Raw genomic sequence first — 14,491 nt, 5'->3', positions numbered from 1 at the left:
GAGCGTGAACAAAAGTTGAATAATTAAGGTGGAAGAACAGTGCAAGAATGTGATAATGATTAATGGGTGTGAATGAAGTGAGCAAAGTGGAGAGGGGAAAAAGGGACATTAAATTACTATGATTCAAATGATGCCTTGGTAACAGAATCCACACAAATAAGTTCTGTGGGACAATGTTAAAATGCTCAGTTAGGCTACGTTCACATTAGCGTCATGCGACGCTGCGTCGTCGACGCACGACAACGCATGCGTCATGCGCCCTATCTTTATCATTGGGGAAGCATGCGTTGCGTTGGCGTGCGTTTTCGGTAAAACGCACGACGCATGCGTCGTTTCACCGCACCTGGGTGGCGTCGGAGACGCTACATGTTGCATTTTTGTAGCGTCAAAAAACGCACGCGTCGCACTTGCGTCGCTCGTGCGTCGTCATTGCGTTACAATTTCCCATTGAAACCTATTGACAACGCACTTGCGTCGCGTGTGCGCATCGTGCGTGCGTTGTGCGACGCATGCGTCGTTACATAAAATTAAACAAAAAAGTGTCTAGACAGTGTCTAGACAGTGTCTAGACAGTGCAAAAACATCCCCCATATCTAAAGAAAATGTTGGATTGTTTGTCACTTCTGCTGCAGCATCTAGAGGCAAGACATCACACCAGACGACTTCTACTTTTATTCATCTGCTGTCCAGAGATGTAAGTATAGAATGATTCTCTGCATTTTCTACATGTTTTTTAAAAAATTTTTTGCAAGTTGTGTATTATATTCTGCACTGTGGTTGTTTAAAGATATTGTGGTATTTTTAGTCTGGTTGTGATGTATGGCGTTGTATAGGATGGCGTTTCATTGTCTGCGGCCTTGATTATTGTTCTTTCCAGGATAGATTTTTCTTTTCCATTTATTGGTTTGGTGGTGTTTTTTTGGATTCAGTTGTGATGTTTTATTCTTGCGTTATATGAATTTTATTGTCTCCGGCCATGTTGGTTTTATTGTAAAGTATGGTAGTGTATAGAATGATTCTGCGCCCTTTTATTAAATGTAATAATTTATATTGCAAGTTGTGTATTATGTTCTGCACTGTGGTTGTGTAAAGACATTGTTGTATGTTTCTGGTTGTGCTGTATGGCGTTGTATGGCCCTGTATTGTCTCTGGCCCTGTCGGTTTTATTGTAAAGTATGGTGTGTTATTATCGTTTCTGCCCTTAATTTTTGGAGGTTGTTAATTTTTTCCTTTCAAAAATCTATTGTGTTTTTTGGGTTGCTCCATGCATACTGTATTCTTTTTTAAAACAAAACTCTCTTTTGGGATTACTACATAGGGTCTGTTGTAGATTAGTTTTCTTATCTTTAGGCTTTTGTTTACTCTGGCATTGGGTTGTCTCTGCCATTGTTTCTTTTAATCAATGTGGCAGTGTTGTTTGCTCAGCGTAAGGGTACCGTCACACAGTGAAATTTTCATCGCTACGACGGCACGATTCGTGACGTTCTAGCGATATCGTTACGATATCGCTGTGTCTGACACGCTACTGCGATCCAGATCCCCGCTGAGAATCGTACGTCGTAGCAGATCGTTTGAAACTTTCTTTCGTCGTCTAGTGTCCCGCTGTGGCGGCATGATTGCATCGTGTGACACAGGTTGTATACGATGTGCGCACAGTAACCAACGGCTTCTACATCGCAAATACGTCATGAAATTATCGCTCCAGCGCCGTGTATTGCAACGTGTGACCGCAGTCTACGACGCTGGAGCGATAATCATACGACGCTGCAACGTCACGAATCGTGCCGTCGTAGCGATGAAAATGTCACTGTGTGACGGTACCCTTAGTTCAGTTGGAGTGCAATGTTCTTTGTGGTTGAAATGTAAATGTTTTTTTTTTTTTTTTTTTTTTTTATATTGCTGTATTGTGCATAGGAGCATAGGATAAATGTTTGTTGTTCTGTATTTCAGAATTGCATTATGGCCAGCGATTCCAGCAACCCCCCACCGCTGAGGAGTCCGGTGAGTACATGATCTACTATTGCTTACTATTCGCTGTCATTTGTAGATGGGTCACTCAACTTTTTGGTAAACTATTTTGCAGGCTTCTTCAAGTGAGGAGGAGAGCCAGGAGGAACAGAGGGAGCAGGAGCAGAGACCACGGGGCCAAGCTGTGGTTGCAGGACGGCGAGTAAGTTTTTATGTCAAACTTATTCCTTTTTTTTTCGTTAATTTTTTTTGTTTTTGCGGGTATGGGGGGTGGTGGGAGGGGGTGGTGGTGGAGGTGGTAGGTGGCGGTGGAGGAGGTAGGGACAACATTTTTCATCTTGCAAACATTAATATTTTACATTTATTCTAGGTTTCACAACGGGCCCATGATGACCCACTGGATATCGACAGGATGGTGGCATCCATAGAGGAACGGGGCCCGTTGTGGGACAGCCGTGACCCCCGGCACGCGGATCAGGGCATATTGCGCCGTCTGTGGATAGAGGTGGCACAATCGCTGTGGGATGGCTTCGACAGCACTTCCCCCACGGTCCAAACTAAATTTCGTAAGTATTTCCAAAATGCAGCTGTGACCCATCATGCCAGGATTACACAACCGTCTGTGATGTCTTCTATTGGGATTGCACACGGTTGCGTAATCGTTTTCACTTTTTTTTTTTTTTTAATTTATACACAGTTAAACAATTGAAGACCAGATGGCGCTCCATGAAGGACCGTTTCAAGAGGGGCCTGAGAAAGGAGGGACAGATCCGTAGTGGTGCTGCAGCGTCAAGGACCTCTGTGTACAAATACAACCGTATATTGCAGTTCTTGCGACCAGTCCTTGACAGCAGAGAGTAAGTATAGTACCTATGCACACACCTAGTTTTTACAACATGCATATTCACGTACTATATTCCAGCCACGTAGCTTATTGCCCAGCCATTTATTTTGGCAAGTACAAAGTATAGAAATGAAGACAAAAATGCAAGCTCACCGAGGCGTGAAAAGTAAATAATACATACTTTTATCCACTTCAATCATAAGCAGAGGATGAAACATCAGCACAATACAATAGACACTATCTACGCGTTTCAGGTGACAGGGAACATCAGACCTGAAATGCGTAGATAGTGTTTTTATTGTATTGTGCAGATGTTTCATCCTCTGCTTCTGATTGAAGTGAATAAAGTATTTAGTTTTTACTTTTCACGCCTTGGTTAACTTGGATTCTTTTATTCATTTCTGGTCTTCTCACGCTTGACACAGCGGCTCCGTGCTCTGAGCCTTCTGGGATTACTACAATGGTGAGCTTGACTTACTATTTATTTCCCTGAAATCAGAAGTATACAGAACACAGTAGATTGGACATGCCCAGGCAATATTTCATAGTGGAGTAGTATAGTGCCCATCCAGGTGTATCCCAGTTTTTTTACACACAAAAACTGAAAAGATAATAGACACGGCATACCTTCTACTGCAAGGCAGGTTATGTTCCCATGGTTGCTCTGCTCGCAGGACCTGTGATGACGTCTCGGTCACATGACCGTGACGTCATGGCAGTTCCAATGATAAGCGTAATTGTCGGGCGTTACAAACCGCAACCATGGGTGACTATTTTGAAATAAATAAATGCTTTTTTTTTAATATTGATGCGGCATATGCAGTGTCAATATGAAAAATAGGTTAATATTAACGGCGGCAATGGACACCGCCGGTAAAGTTAATTAATGACGCATGTGAAATGTTATATTTAGTATACTAATGGTTTCCTTATGTTTTCACAGAACACACAGCAGCACCCGCGAGACTGTCCGACCCTCTGGAGCGGTCCTTTGTGAAGCGCCATCTGAACCGTCGCAGCCATCCCACAGCGAAAGCAGGTCTGCACCACCACAATCTGGCGAACCGGCAGCCGGTCCATCAGATGTTCCCCTGGCCGAGGCCTCTGTCGCTCCTTCCTTCGGGTCTTCCCGACAGCGTCAGCGGGCCTTGGACAGGGCGGTCATGCCCGAATTTTTACATTTGAGCACCGTATTTCAGAATGGTTTCAAGGCGCTGTGCGATAAAATGTCCAATATCGACCGGCGTCTTGAAAACATCGAATCGGAGCTCTCGAGGCCGGCCAAACATTTTTTTAGTGCCATTCACAAGGGCATGGTTGAACATCTTACGCCGGATCTCCAGATTTCAGTCATGCAGGGCTGCAACAATGCATATGTCACTGCTCTGCAGCAGGCTCGGGTCATGCAGTCAGCGACAAATGTGCCCGCAGTACCATCGCTGGCTGCCATGACTCCGACTCCTGCTGCAGAGCACCAACACAGAGCTCCGCGTGCCGAGGGCCACCGCCACCGCCACCACAGAACACAGCCCCAAAGTTCTCATCATGCCAGGCCTTCAAGGGCACACAGACGGAAAGCCGACCCACACCCAGAGGGAGAGAGGAGGAAAAAAAAGAAGAAGACGACAAGCACTACGACCTTGGCTATGGCTGCTCCCAAAACAACCACCAGTACACAGCCTGGGTCGACCAGGAGCACACCAAGTACCCAGGCTGGGTCTACACGGAGTACACCCAGTACCCAGCCTGGGTCTACAAGGAGTACACCTAGTACACAGCCTGGGTCTACCCGGAGTGGGAGTAGCCAGCCAAGGACACTGGTCGTCCCTCCTCCTCCCTCACCTCTTGCTTTGGCAGTCTCGCCAACGTCAACTGGCTGGATTGATGTCGGCATCCCGTCTAGTGTCATAGACTATGCTGCTTCCTCCCCCTCGTCCTCCTCCTCAGCCTCCTCAAAACTCCCCCAAAGTGGGGGATATCAATCCCCCTTAATTGCTGACATAGATACCCCATAACATTTCCCATTTCTTTTTTTTTGTGTCCCTAATAAAATTGTTATTTTTAAAAAAAAATACTGAGTTTTTACTGTCTCAAATAAAGTTTGCACCAAATCACACCGTGCGCAAATCTTGTCTTTTTAACACCTGATGTGCAATGTATGGCAATATTTTATCAATTTTTTTTTCATTTTTTTATAGGGCTTTCGCTCATTGTACTATCAGATGTTACAAACACAAACAGCATTGCTCAATATGTCAAGTTTAAAATGTACCATCACACAACGATTTCAGTAACGATATCGTTGCTTTTTGTGTGTAACCAACGTTATCTTTTCTGAAATCGTACAACGATTAGGCCCCTTCTGTGAGTTTTTTGGTGTCAGCAAATGATTTGGAATTTTTTGGGGTAACTGATCACACGCTGTCATTGTTGGATCGGCGTGTTTGACACCGATCCAGCGATGTCTTTGTTTTAAAAAAGGGAATATTGGGTTACTAGCGCAGTGTTTTAAACACTCAAATAAAAAGTGAACAATACCCCACAAAAAAAAAGGTGTCAACCACGTCCCTCGCCGTCATCTTTCCGCACTGACTGACACTGTGATTCCCGCCCGTAAAGCAGAGCACACCGATGACTTAATAATAAACGCTGTGCTGTGCTTTAGGGCTGGCACAGTACGGAAAGCTGACGGCGATGGACGTGTCACACACCGGAATGTAAGGGGTTTTTTTTTTTTTTTTGATTACATTTACAATGGTAAACATCGTGAGTGCGGCCATGCGCTTCATAACATTACCCAGATTACACGGGGACTTGCTCTTTTTTGGTCGCTGGAGAGCTGTCTGTGTGACAGCTCTCCAGCAACCACGCGACAACTAAACAACGATCACGGTCCGGTCGTATCACTGGTCGGTATCGTTGGATAATAGTTTAATGTACCTTAAGAATATTGGTCAGGTGAGGTGGTAGCAATGTTCACAGTGTCGCTACTATTTGACACGGGACGAAATCTAGCATCCTGAGTACAATAGTGTTAACTCTGTAGAGTTTTGCAAACATGATCGTCTCCCTCCTTGTCAAGCCAGGTTCCATATGCAAATAGTCTGCAGGATTAAAAATGGTTGACAAGGTGGGAGCCGATCATGTTATACGTCAAAACTATGGAACACACGGCTCAAAATTTTTTTTGTTTTGTCACAGTCCATTTGGGTACTGGTGCTCACATAAATTTTGTGGGACACACATTACTTTCCATAAAATTGGATTTTACAATTCTATTACTATGGAAAAACGTATGGGAGATTTGATTTGTGAAAACGGAAAGGCACAAGAACTTTATTTAAAAACACAACGCATTAGACAATCAGGGGACATTATAACAATAACCTTACATAGGATGGTAAAATGACATGGACTCCACAGTGTTTACATGACATCATAATACCAAGATCAATTAAACCATTTGATCTTGCCATGAAACACGGCCAACATCTGAAACAAAGTATGCAGCAAATTGGTCCCTCATATGAGCAATCTCCACAGTTGTCCGCAGAGGATGATCTTGATAATCAGGCAATGGATTTGGTATGGGTTCATCGAGTTCCACGTTGACTCTCTCTTTATCAATAATAAAATTGTGGAGAACCACACACGCCTTCACCACCTCATCCACTGTCTCAATTTTCAAATTTATAGCGGATCCTAAGATACGCCATTTGGAGACCAGGATGCCAAAGGCGCACTCCACAGTTCTTCTGGCCCTGGACAGTCTATAATTAAAAATACTTTTGGTGCGGTCCAACCCCCGACTGGAGTACGGTTTAAGTAGGTTGCCACTCATTTGAAAAGCCTCATCCCCAACCACAACAAATGGCAGGGCCGGTCCTTCGGTGTTGGGAAGAGGTCGTGGCTGGGGGAAATTAAAATTGTTCTCGTATAATCTTTGGCCCATGTCTGACTCCTTAAATGTCCGTGAATCATTTGCACGGCCAAACGCTCCAATGTCCACAGCGAGAAACCTGCAGTCCGCACCTGCAATGGCCATGAGCACGGTGGAAAAGTATTTTTTATAATTAAAAAACAGAGATCCACTTCTTGAAGGCTTGGTAATCCTAATGTGTTTCCCATCCACGGCTCCAATACAGTTAGGGAAAGAACACACTTGTTCGAATTTTTGGGCGTTGGCCTGCCATATTTCTGTTGTAGGGATGGGTAAAAATTCCTCCCGGAGGCTGTCCCACAATGCGCGGCATGTGTCGGCAATAATACCAGACAGTGTGGAGACTCCAATCCGAAACTGGAAATGCAGTGATCTCAAGGTCTCTCCGGTAGCAAGGAAACTGACAAGAAGAAAAATAAATAAATGTAATTAATTAAATTGTTTTGAAAGAATTTTTCATTCTTAATTACAATCCCCCACCCCACAAAACCAAAACACGTTACTTTAAAAAATGGCAAGAACATATAAATCCTTCACATTGCATTACGTACTGTAGAGTCACCAGCAGACGTTCCTCGGGGGAAATCGATTTACGGAGCTGCGTGTCCTGCCTGGAAATGGTTCCTTCCACCAGATGCAGCAGATATCGGAAGCTGTTTTGTGACATCCTGGTGTATTCAAAGTATTTCTCCTGGTTCTCATTTAATTCGCCAAACAGACAATGGTAGGCTCCACGACTCTCTCGGACTTCCACTATAGGGTGTAGCCAAAAACGCCGACGACTCCTTCTCTGTAGTTTGTCTCTTTTCCTCTGTTCATGACAGGCAATAGCATAAGCAATAGCAAGGGCTAATTCCAGCTCAAAATTGAGGTAGATACTCTCCATGGGACGATCCATCTTGATGCTGTATGGTTGGAAATAATCTATGCCGGGGTATATATACCACTATTACATTAATACCCACCCTCATCTACCCATTGGTGGCATTATCTATTGTCTAGACACTAGACCCACCCTCTTCTATTCATTGGTGGTGTTTGTCTAGACACTAAATTGTGTGGAAAGATACATCATTGTTTGACAACGCATGCGTCGTAAAACGCTGCGTTTTTTGGAAAAACGCAACAAAAACGCACAAAAAACGCTGCGTTTTACGACGCATCCGTTCGACGCATGCGTCAAACATGGTGCGTTTTTGTGTGCATTTCCGATCCGTCGTGCGTTGCGTCGACGACGCAGCGTCGCATGACGCTAATGTGAACGTAGACTAAGTGAACATTATAATATATTATTGAGTGTACAATGTTAAAAATGAGGAATGGTGAAATGTGTGTGTTTGAATGGATGAATGAGTTTAAAGAAAAATGAGTGAATGAAGTGTAGAAGTGAATGGGTGTAGGAGGAAGGACATGGTTGTCTAAGTTCACCCTAAAAGGTTTTGAGTGATGATATTAAAGGTGTTTTGAGGGTCACCACAAAGAATTAAGATAAGGTGACAGAGATACGACAGGTACAGTGGCTTACGAAAGCATTCACCCCTTGGCTTTTTACCTATTTTGTTACATTAACCCATTAAGCCTCATTTCACCTTCCCGACCAGGACACATTTTACAATTCTGACCAGTATCACTTTATGTGGTAGTAACTCTGGAACGCTTCAGCGGATCCCAGTGATTCTGAGACTGTTTTCTCGTAACATATTGTACTTCATGACAGTGGTAAAATTTGTTCCACATGACTTGCATTTATTTAGTGAAAATATTGGAAATTTGGTGACAATTCAGCAATTTTCAAACTTTTAATTTTTATGACCTTAAATCAGAGAGTTATGTCACGCAAAATAGTTAATAAATAGCATTTCCCACATGCCTACTTTACATCAGAACAATTTTTAAAACATACATTTTCTCTTAGGAAGTTAAAAGTTGACCAGCGATATCTCACTTTTCAAACAAAATTTACAAACCTTTCTTTTAGGGACCACATCAGATTTGAAGTAAATTTGAGTGGGCTATAAGACAGATAAAAATACCCAGAAGTGACACCATTTTAAAAACTGCACCTCTCAAGGTGTTGAAAACGAGAAGTTTATTAACCCATCACAGGAATTAACAGAAGGTGGAAGGAAAAAATAAACATTTGACTTTTTTCGCAAACATTTTATTTTAGACCCTAATTATTATATTTTCACAAGGGTAACGGGAAAAAATGAACCCTAAAATTTGATGTGCAATTTCTTCTAAATACGCCGACACACCATATGTGGGGGAAAATCACTGTTTGGGTGCACAGCAGTGCTCAGAAAGAAAGGAGCACCATTTGACTTTTTAAATATAAAATTAGCTGAAATACAGTAAATTGCATATGTCAAGTCATGTTTGGAGAGCCCCTGATGTGCCTGAATAGTGGACATTGCTCATAAATGACACATTTTGGAAACTAGACCCCTCATGGAACTTATCTAGATGTGGGATGAGCACCATGAACCCCCAGGTACTTGACAGAAGTTTATAACTAGTGATGAGCAAATTTTTTTGGAAAAAACATGAATTTGGCACAAATTTTGCACATTCGGATTCATGATCGCAAACACAAGCAAAATTGTCTAAAATTGGGAAAAATCAGAAACATTCGGTAAAAAGTGCGGGAAAATAATTGTGTTGCCACAAAAAGTATTTTCAGCACTTTTGCAACAATAATGGTGGTGTATCATGAGCATGGGGCACGTGTTTGATGAGGTGAGGGGTTAACAGAGCTCAGAGGTGTGGCGTGCTTGTAAACAGTATTTTTTTTACTAACTTTATGTGTGCATGTTGCAGCTAGTCAATCAGGGCACAAGAAACATCCAAATGTACGGACACAATGGCTTGTGTCATTGGCTGCTAAAATCACATGTCCCTCTCCATATGAAGAGTTGACATATTGTTGGGTTGAAAATAAGCTGTCTGCAGACCTCCCGCATATAGCAAAAGCATTTTTTTCTGTTGCTAAAACATGATACAACAAGCCGCAATATCCCACGTTGTAATTTTGTGGCAGTGAAATTGTTGTGTGTGCAGAGTTGTTGCATATTGAAAAAGCAGGGGACATGTCACTTTCAAACTGTTTGTAGCATCTAGTCTGTTATATAAGCCTCATCCACAGGCCCCCAAAAATTCTTCTGTTACTAACGTCATACAGTAGGGGACATCTCACTTTCAATTTGTTTGTAGCATCTAGACTGTTATAGAGGCCTGATTCACAGGCCCCAAAATAATTCTTCTGTTGCTCACGTCTTACAGCAGGGGACATCTCACATTCAAATTGTTTGTAGCATCTAGTCTGTTATAGAGGCCTGATCCACAGTTCCCCAAAATATTATTCTGTTACTAGTGTCATACAGTATCAAACATCTCACTTTCAAATTGTTTGCAGCATCTAGTCTATTATAGAGGCATAATTTACAGGTAACAAAACAATTTTTCTGTCGCTAACATCTTACAATAGGGCAGAGGTGTCAAACTGCATTCCTCGAGGGCCGCCAACAGGTCATGTTTTCAGGATTTCCTTAGCATTCCACAAGGTGCTGGAATCATTCTGTGCAGGTGATTAAATTATCACCTGTGCAATACAAGGAAATCCTGAAAACATGACCTGTTGGCGGCCCTCGAGGAATGCAGTTTGACACCTCTGCAATAGGGGACATCTTACTTTAAAATTGTTTGTAGCATCTAGTCTGTTATAGTGGCCTAATCCACAGGCCTCCAAAAAATTCTTCTGTTAAAAACCCGAACAGTACCATGGACTTCCTGGTGTTTGTGCCCGAACAGTAGGTGTTTGGTATGGATGCCAAACTTTACTATTCATGGTTGCCCATCTCTACCTGTCAGTCCCTATGATACTATTTATACTGTGGTGAAATTGATGCCATTTTGTTGGTGTCTGTCACTAATTTTATTAAATGTGTACACTCCTGCTTGAGTGTCCATCTGCTGGGTTGGGCATAATGGAAGACCTATCAGTCCCTATTATACTATTTCTACTGTGGTGAAATTGATGGCACTTTTTGGTGTCTGACACTAATTTTTGTAAATGTGTAGACTCCTGGTTGGGTCTTCTTCATGCCTGTTGCCTGTAGCAGTAGGCCTCAGAGACCGTCAGGCCTCCACATCATTGTAGTTAACTACCCATTTTACTACTAGCCTTAGATTTTTCTGGTAGTCTATGAAACTGATATTTGTGCTACCTGAGTGTGGCCTAGCATGAAAGCAGGTTGAGCTGTATGCATTATCAGGGCTCCCAGCACAGCAGGCCTACAATGATCCCTCACACACCTCGGCTTAATTTGACGTTCAATTGAAAGCTGTATGCTGGCCCAGACCACAACACCTCATGCATGGCTGATTGCTGCAGTGCCAAGCTACAGTTTGTACTGTCAATGAATTGAGGCCACTTTCCTGGTGTATGTACCCCATTTGATCTGTTTTGGCAGCTTTTGGGGTCATTAGAAGGTGTTGTGCATGGATTTGTTTTTAACTCCCATTGACTTGAATGGCATTCGGTTATGTTCAGTGAATATTCAATGAATAAATCGGTGAATTTTGCAAATTTGGCGATCGTAATCCGAACTGAACATTGAAATATTCGCTCATCTCTATATATAATGTTGAGCAGTGAAAATAAAATAATTAAATTTTTCACTCAAAAATTATTTCATTGCCCCAAATTTTGCATTTTTAATAAGGTAACAGAAGAAATTGCATCATTCAATTTGTTGCGTAATTTCTTCTTCTCTGATACTCCATATGTGGGGGAAAACTACTGTTTTCGCATGCGGCATGGAAGGAGAGTCATTTAACTTTTTGAGTGTAAAATTTGCTGGAATAATTAGCAGACACCATGTTTCATTTGGAGAGCCACTGATGTGTCTAGTGAAAACCCCCAACAAATGACCCATTTTAGAAACTAGACCCCTCAAGGAACTTATCTAGATATATGGTGAGTACCTTGAACACCCAGATACTTCATAGAAGTTTATAACATTGAGTGGTGAAAATAAAAAAAATCACGTTTTTCCCACAAAAAAGTGTTTTAGCCCCAATATTTTTATTTTCACCAGGGTAACAGGGGGAAAATGGACCCAAAATTTTTTGTGCAATTTCTCCTGAGTACACCAAAATGTGGTACTTTGAGGCACAGAGCAAACCTCAGAAGGAAGAAGCGCCATATTGGAGGTTAGATTTTGCTGGACTGGTTTGAGGGTGCCTTGTCATATTGGTAGAGCCAGTGAGGTGCCAGAATAGCAGGACCCAATTTTACAAACTACACCACTCAATGAATTCATGTACAGGTGCAGTGATCATATTCACACCACAAATGTGTCACAGAATTTTATACCATTGGGCAGTGAAGAAAAAAATACATTTTTACCACCAAAATTTTGTTTTAGCCTCAGATTTTATATTTTCACTTTGAAATGGGTAAAAATGGAACCAAAATTTATCCCACAATTTCTGCTGTATGTAAAAATAACCCATACGTGGCTGTACAGTATTGCTTAGCTACACGGCTAGACTCAGCAGGGGACAGAGCGCTATTTTCATAGTGGACCACAGATTTTGCTAGAGTAGTTTGTGGACTCCATATACAGACCCCCTAAGTGCTAGAAGAGCAGAATCCCCTCAAGTAATCCCATTTTGGAAATTATACCCCTTTTGGGAAATTATGTACAGGTGTAGGGACGATTTTGACTCCATTGTGGTTTTCAAAAAACAAGCAGCAGTAGATGTTATTGAATAAAAAATTGAAAACTGTTATTGTGGGTCTCGTACGTTGCAGCGACTTGTACGTTATAGTACGTTATAGTCACCAGTACGTGGTAGTGCCCAGCTCATGCTTTTGGAGACATGCACCTGTAAAGTAGGCGGGTTGTCATCGCTACAGAAATGCTGAATATGTTAACGCGAAATGTGCTTTAGGCACACTGTAGTGCTTAGAAGGGAGGGGGAATTTGGATTTGAGAGTGCAGAATTTTCTGAATGTCTTTTGATGGGCAAGGGGCTATAGTGCTTTTCCAGAACCTTTGTACTACCAGTAGTGTAGAAGCCCCATTTATTTCCGATAATAGATGACAAAGCTGAGTAGGGACTGTTTTTTGTGGAATGATTTGAATCTTTTGTTGGGAACATTTTTCATAACATGGTATCACATTTATCCAGCACTCTATGCTGTGCACTTACATCATGGTTTACATCTAAACCTCAGAGTGACATGATTGAGATGAGATCCCCGAGGGATCCATTCACAATAATGCAGCTGCAGAGTTACTCTGAACTCCATTTGGCCTCTGTTCAACAGAGTCCTTCTTTTCAGAGGTGCACAAAACTGTGGTGGCCCGCGCTTTTATGTACACCTAAAAAGATGGAAACCATCAGATTTCAGGCAGCCACATGGTGTCTTCAGTGCCTCCATCTACCTCATCATAGAAAATATTCCACTAAGCATTCCATCTGAATCACGATTTTCAGAGATTTACACGAAAACCCGATGTCAATGCTTAGTGCAGAGCGCAGCATAAATGTGAGCCGAGCCTTACTGCAATCTTTAGGAGGCAGAATGGAAACATCAACAGTTAGTGAAAAATTGGTTTTATTTATTTATTTACACCATTTCTTGTGCGGTATAAGTGATTATATTACTTTTCTGGGCCCTTTCTGGGGTGGCTGGGGGCAGATGGTTTTAGCCAGGGGGGTCCTATAACCATGGTACCTCCCTAGGCTATTAATATCTGCCCTCAGTCACTGGCTTTCCCACTCTGGCGGAGAAAATTGCGCGGGAGCCCAAGCCTATTTTTTCCGGGATTTAACCCTTTAATTTAATAGCTAGAGCTTCAAAATTTTACACACAGACACTTACTAAAGAGCAATATGTAATAAAAAAAGGGATATGAGATGGTTTACTGTATGTAAACCATGTCTCATATCCTGTCGGGTTTGGGAAGGAGAGAGCATACATATATATATATAGACTGTATATATGTTTTTAGGAATATTTTAGCCAATGGATCTATGATTTGTCCATTTTGCAAGCCTGCGCAAAAAAATCGCCGTACGGAAGCCATACGGATGCCATACAGATGACACACGGATACATTTGTCCGTAAAAATCGCATCCTTGCATTGAAAACGGAACAGTGTTTTGTGAAAATTACTGCGTATTACGGCCGTAAAATACGGACCGTATTTCCCTACGCTGAGTGTGACGCCGGCCTAAGTAGTAACACTTGTGCTACAAAGTATTTAATTCTTGATAATTATTTTTGGTCACAGATTTAATGTTCCATACTATTGGTATGATGACTTCATGTCAATAATTCCAGTAGTATTACATGTAAATGCTGTATGCAAAGATTAGAAAGAGTACTTTAATATTAAAACTGGAAATGCTGCCAAATTGCTGGCGATGAAATTACATTGGTGAAGATGTGGGTAGTGTTTTTTTGTTTTCTCACATTTGCAGCTCTTTTTGAAAATGTTTCAATAATTGGACAATCCATTTAAAGCCAGAAATTACTCATAATTAATTTATTCTAATAATCAAGTGTATTAAAATAGAGGATCATGTTGTCAAGTCATTATCTAGCAAACTGGAGAAGTGAATGGGTAATTCCAAAAGTAGGATATATTAAGAGTAATTTATTATAAATTCAAATATGGTTTTATATATTTATAAAATCAAAGGTAAATGTAGCAAAATTGTC

At 41.7% G+C, this 14,491-nt stretch overlaps 1 protein-coding gene across 1 annotated transcript; it reads left to right on the top strand.

Annotated features, from left to right (window-relative positions):
* Positions 1–1,956: 1,956 nt before the first annotated feature.
* On the top strand, positions 1,957–3,008 carry LOC143809940 (uncharacterized). Its single transcript, XM_077292888.1, has 4 exons — positions 1,957–2,001; positions 2,084–2,170; positions 2,339–2,534; positions 2,666–3,008. The coding sequence occupies exons 1-4, from the start codon at positions 1,960–1,962 to the stop codon at positions 2,827–2,829; spliced, it is 489 nt and encodes a 162-aa protein (XP_077149003.1). The 5' UTR covers positions 1,957–1,959; the 3' UTR covers positions 2,830–3,008.
* Positions 3,009–14,491: the final 11,483 nt, after the last annotated feature.

Source organism: Ranitomeya variabilis, chromosome 2, assembly GCF_051348905.1.
Source record: "Ranitomeya variabilis isolate aRanVar5 chromosome 2, aRanVar5.hap1, whole genome shotgun sequence".
Classification (NCBI taxonomy): Eukaryota; Metazoa; Chordata; class Amphibia; order Anura; family Dendrobatidae; genus Ranitomeya; species Ranitomeya variabilis.
The sequence above is the reverse complement of the archived record's forward strand: the minus strand, read 5'-3'. Positions and strand labels throughout refer to the sequence as shown.

What these genes read in the sequence shown, in the direction of transcription:
- LOC143809940 (XM_077292888.1), top strand. Translation starts at nt 1,960, where the DNA reads ATGGCCAGCGATTCCAGCAACCCCCCACCGCTGAGGAGTCCG. An exon ending in CCCCACCGCTGAGGAGTCCG is followed by an intron (nt 2,002 to 2,083) that starts GTGAGTACATGA and finishes ACTATTTTGCAG; the next exon opens with GCTTCTTCAAGTGAGGAGGA. An exon ending in CACGGTCCAAACTAAATTTC is followed by an intron (nt 2,535 to 2,665) that starts GTAAGTATTTCC and finishes ATTTATACACAG; the next exon opens with TTAAACAATTGAAGACCAGA.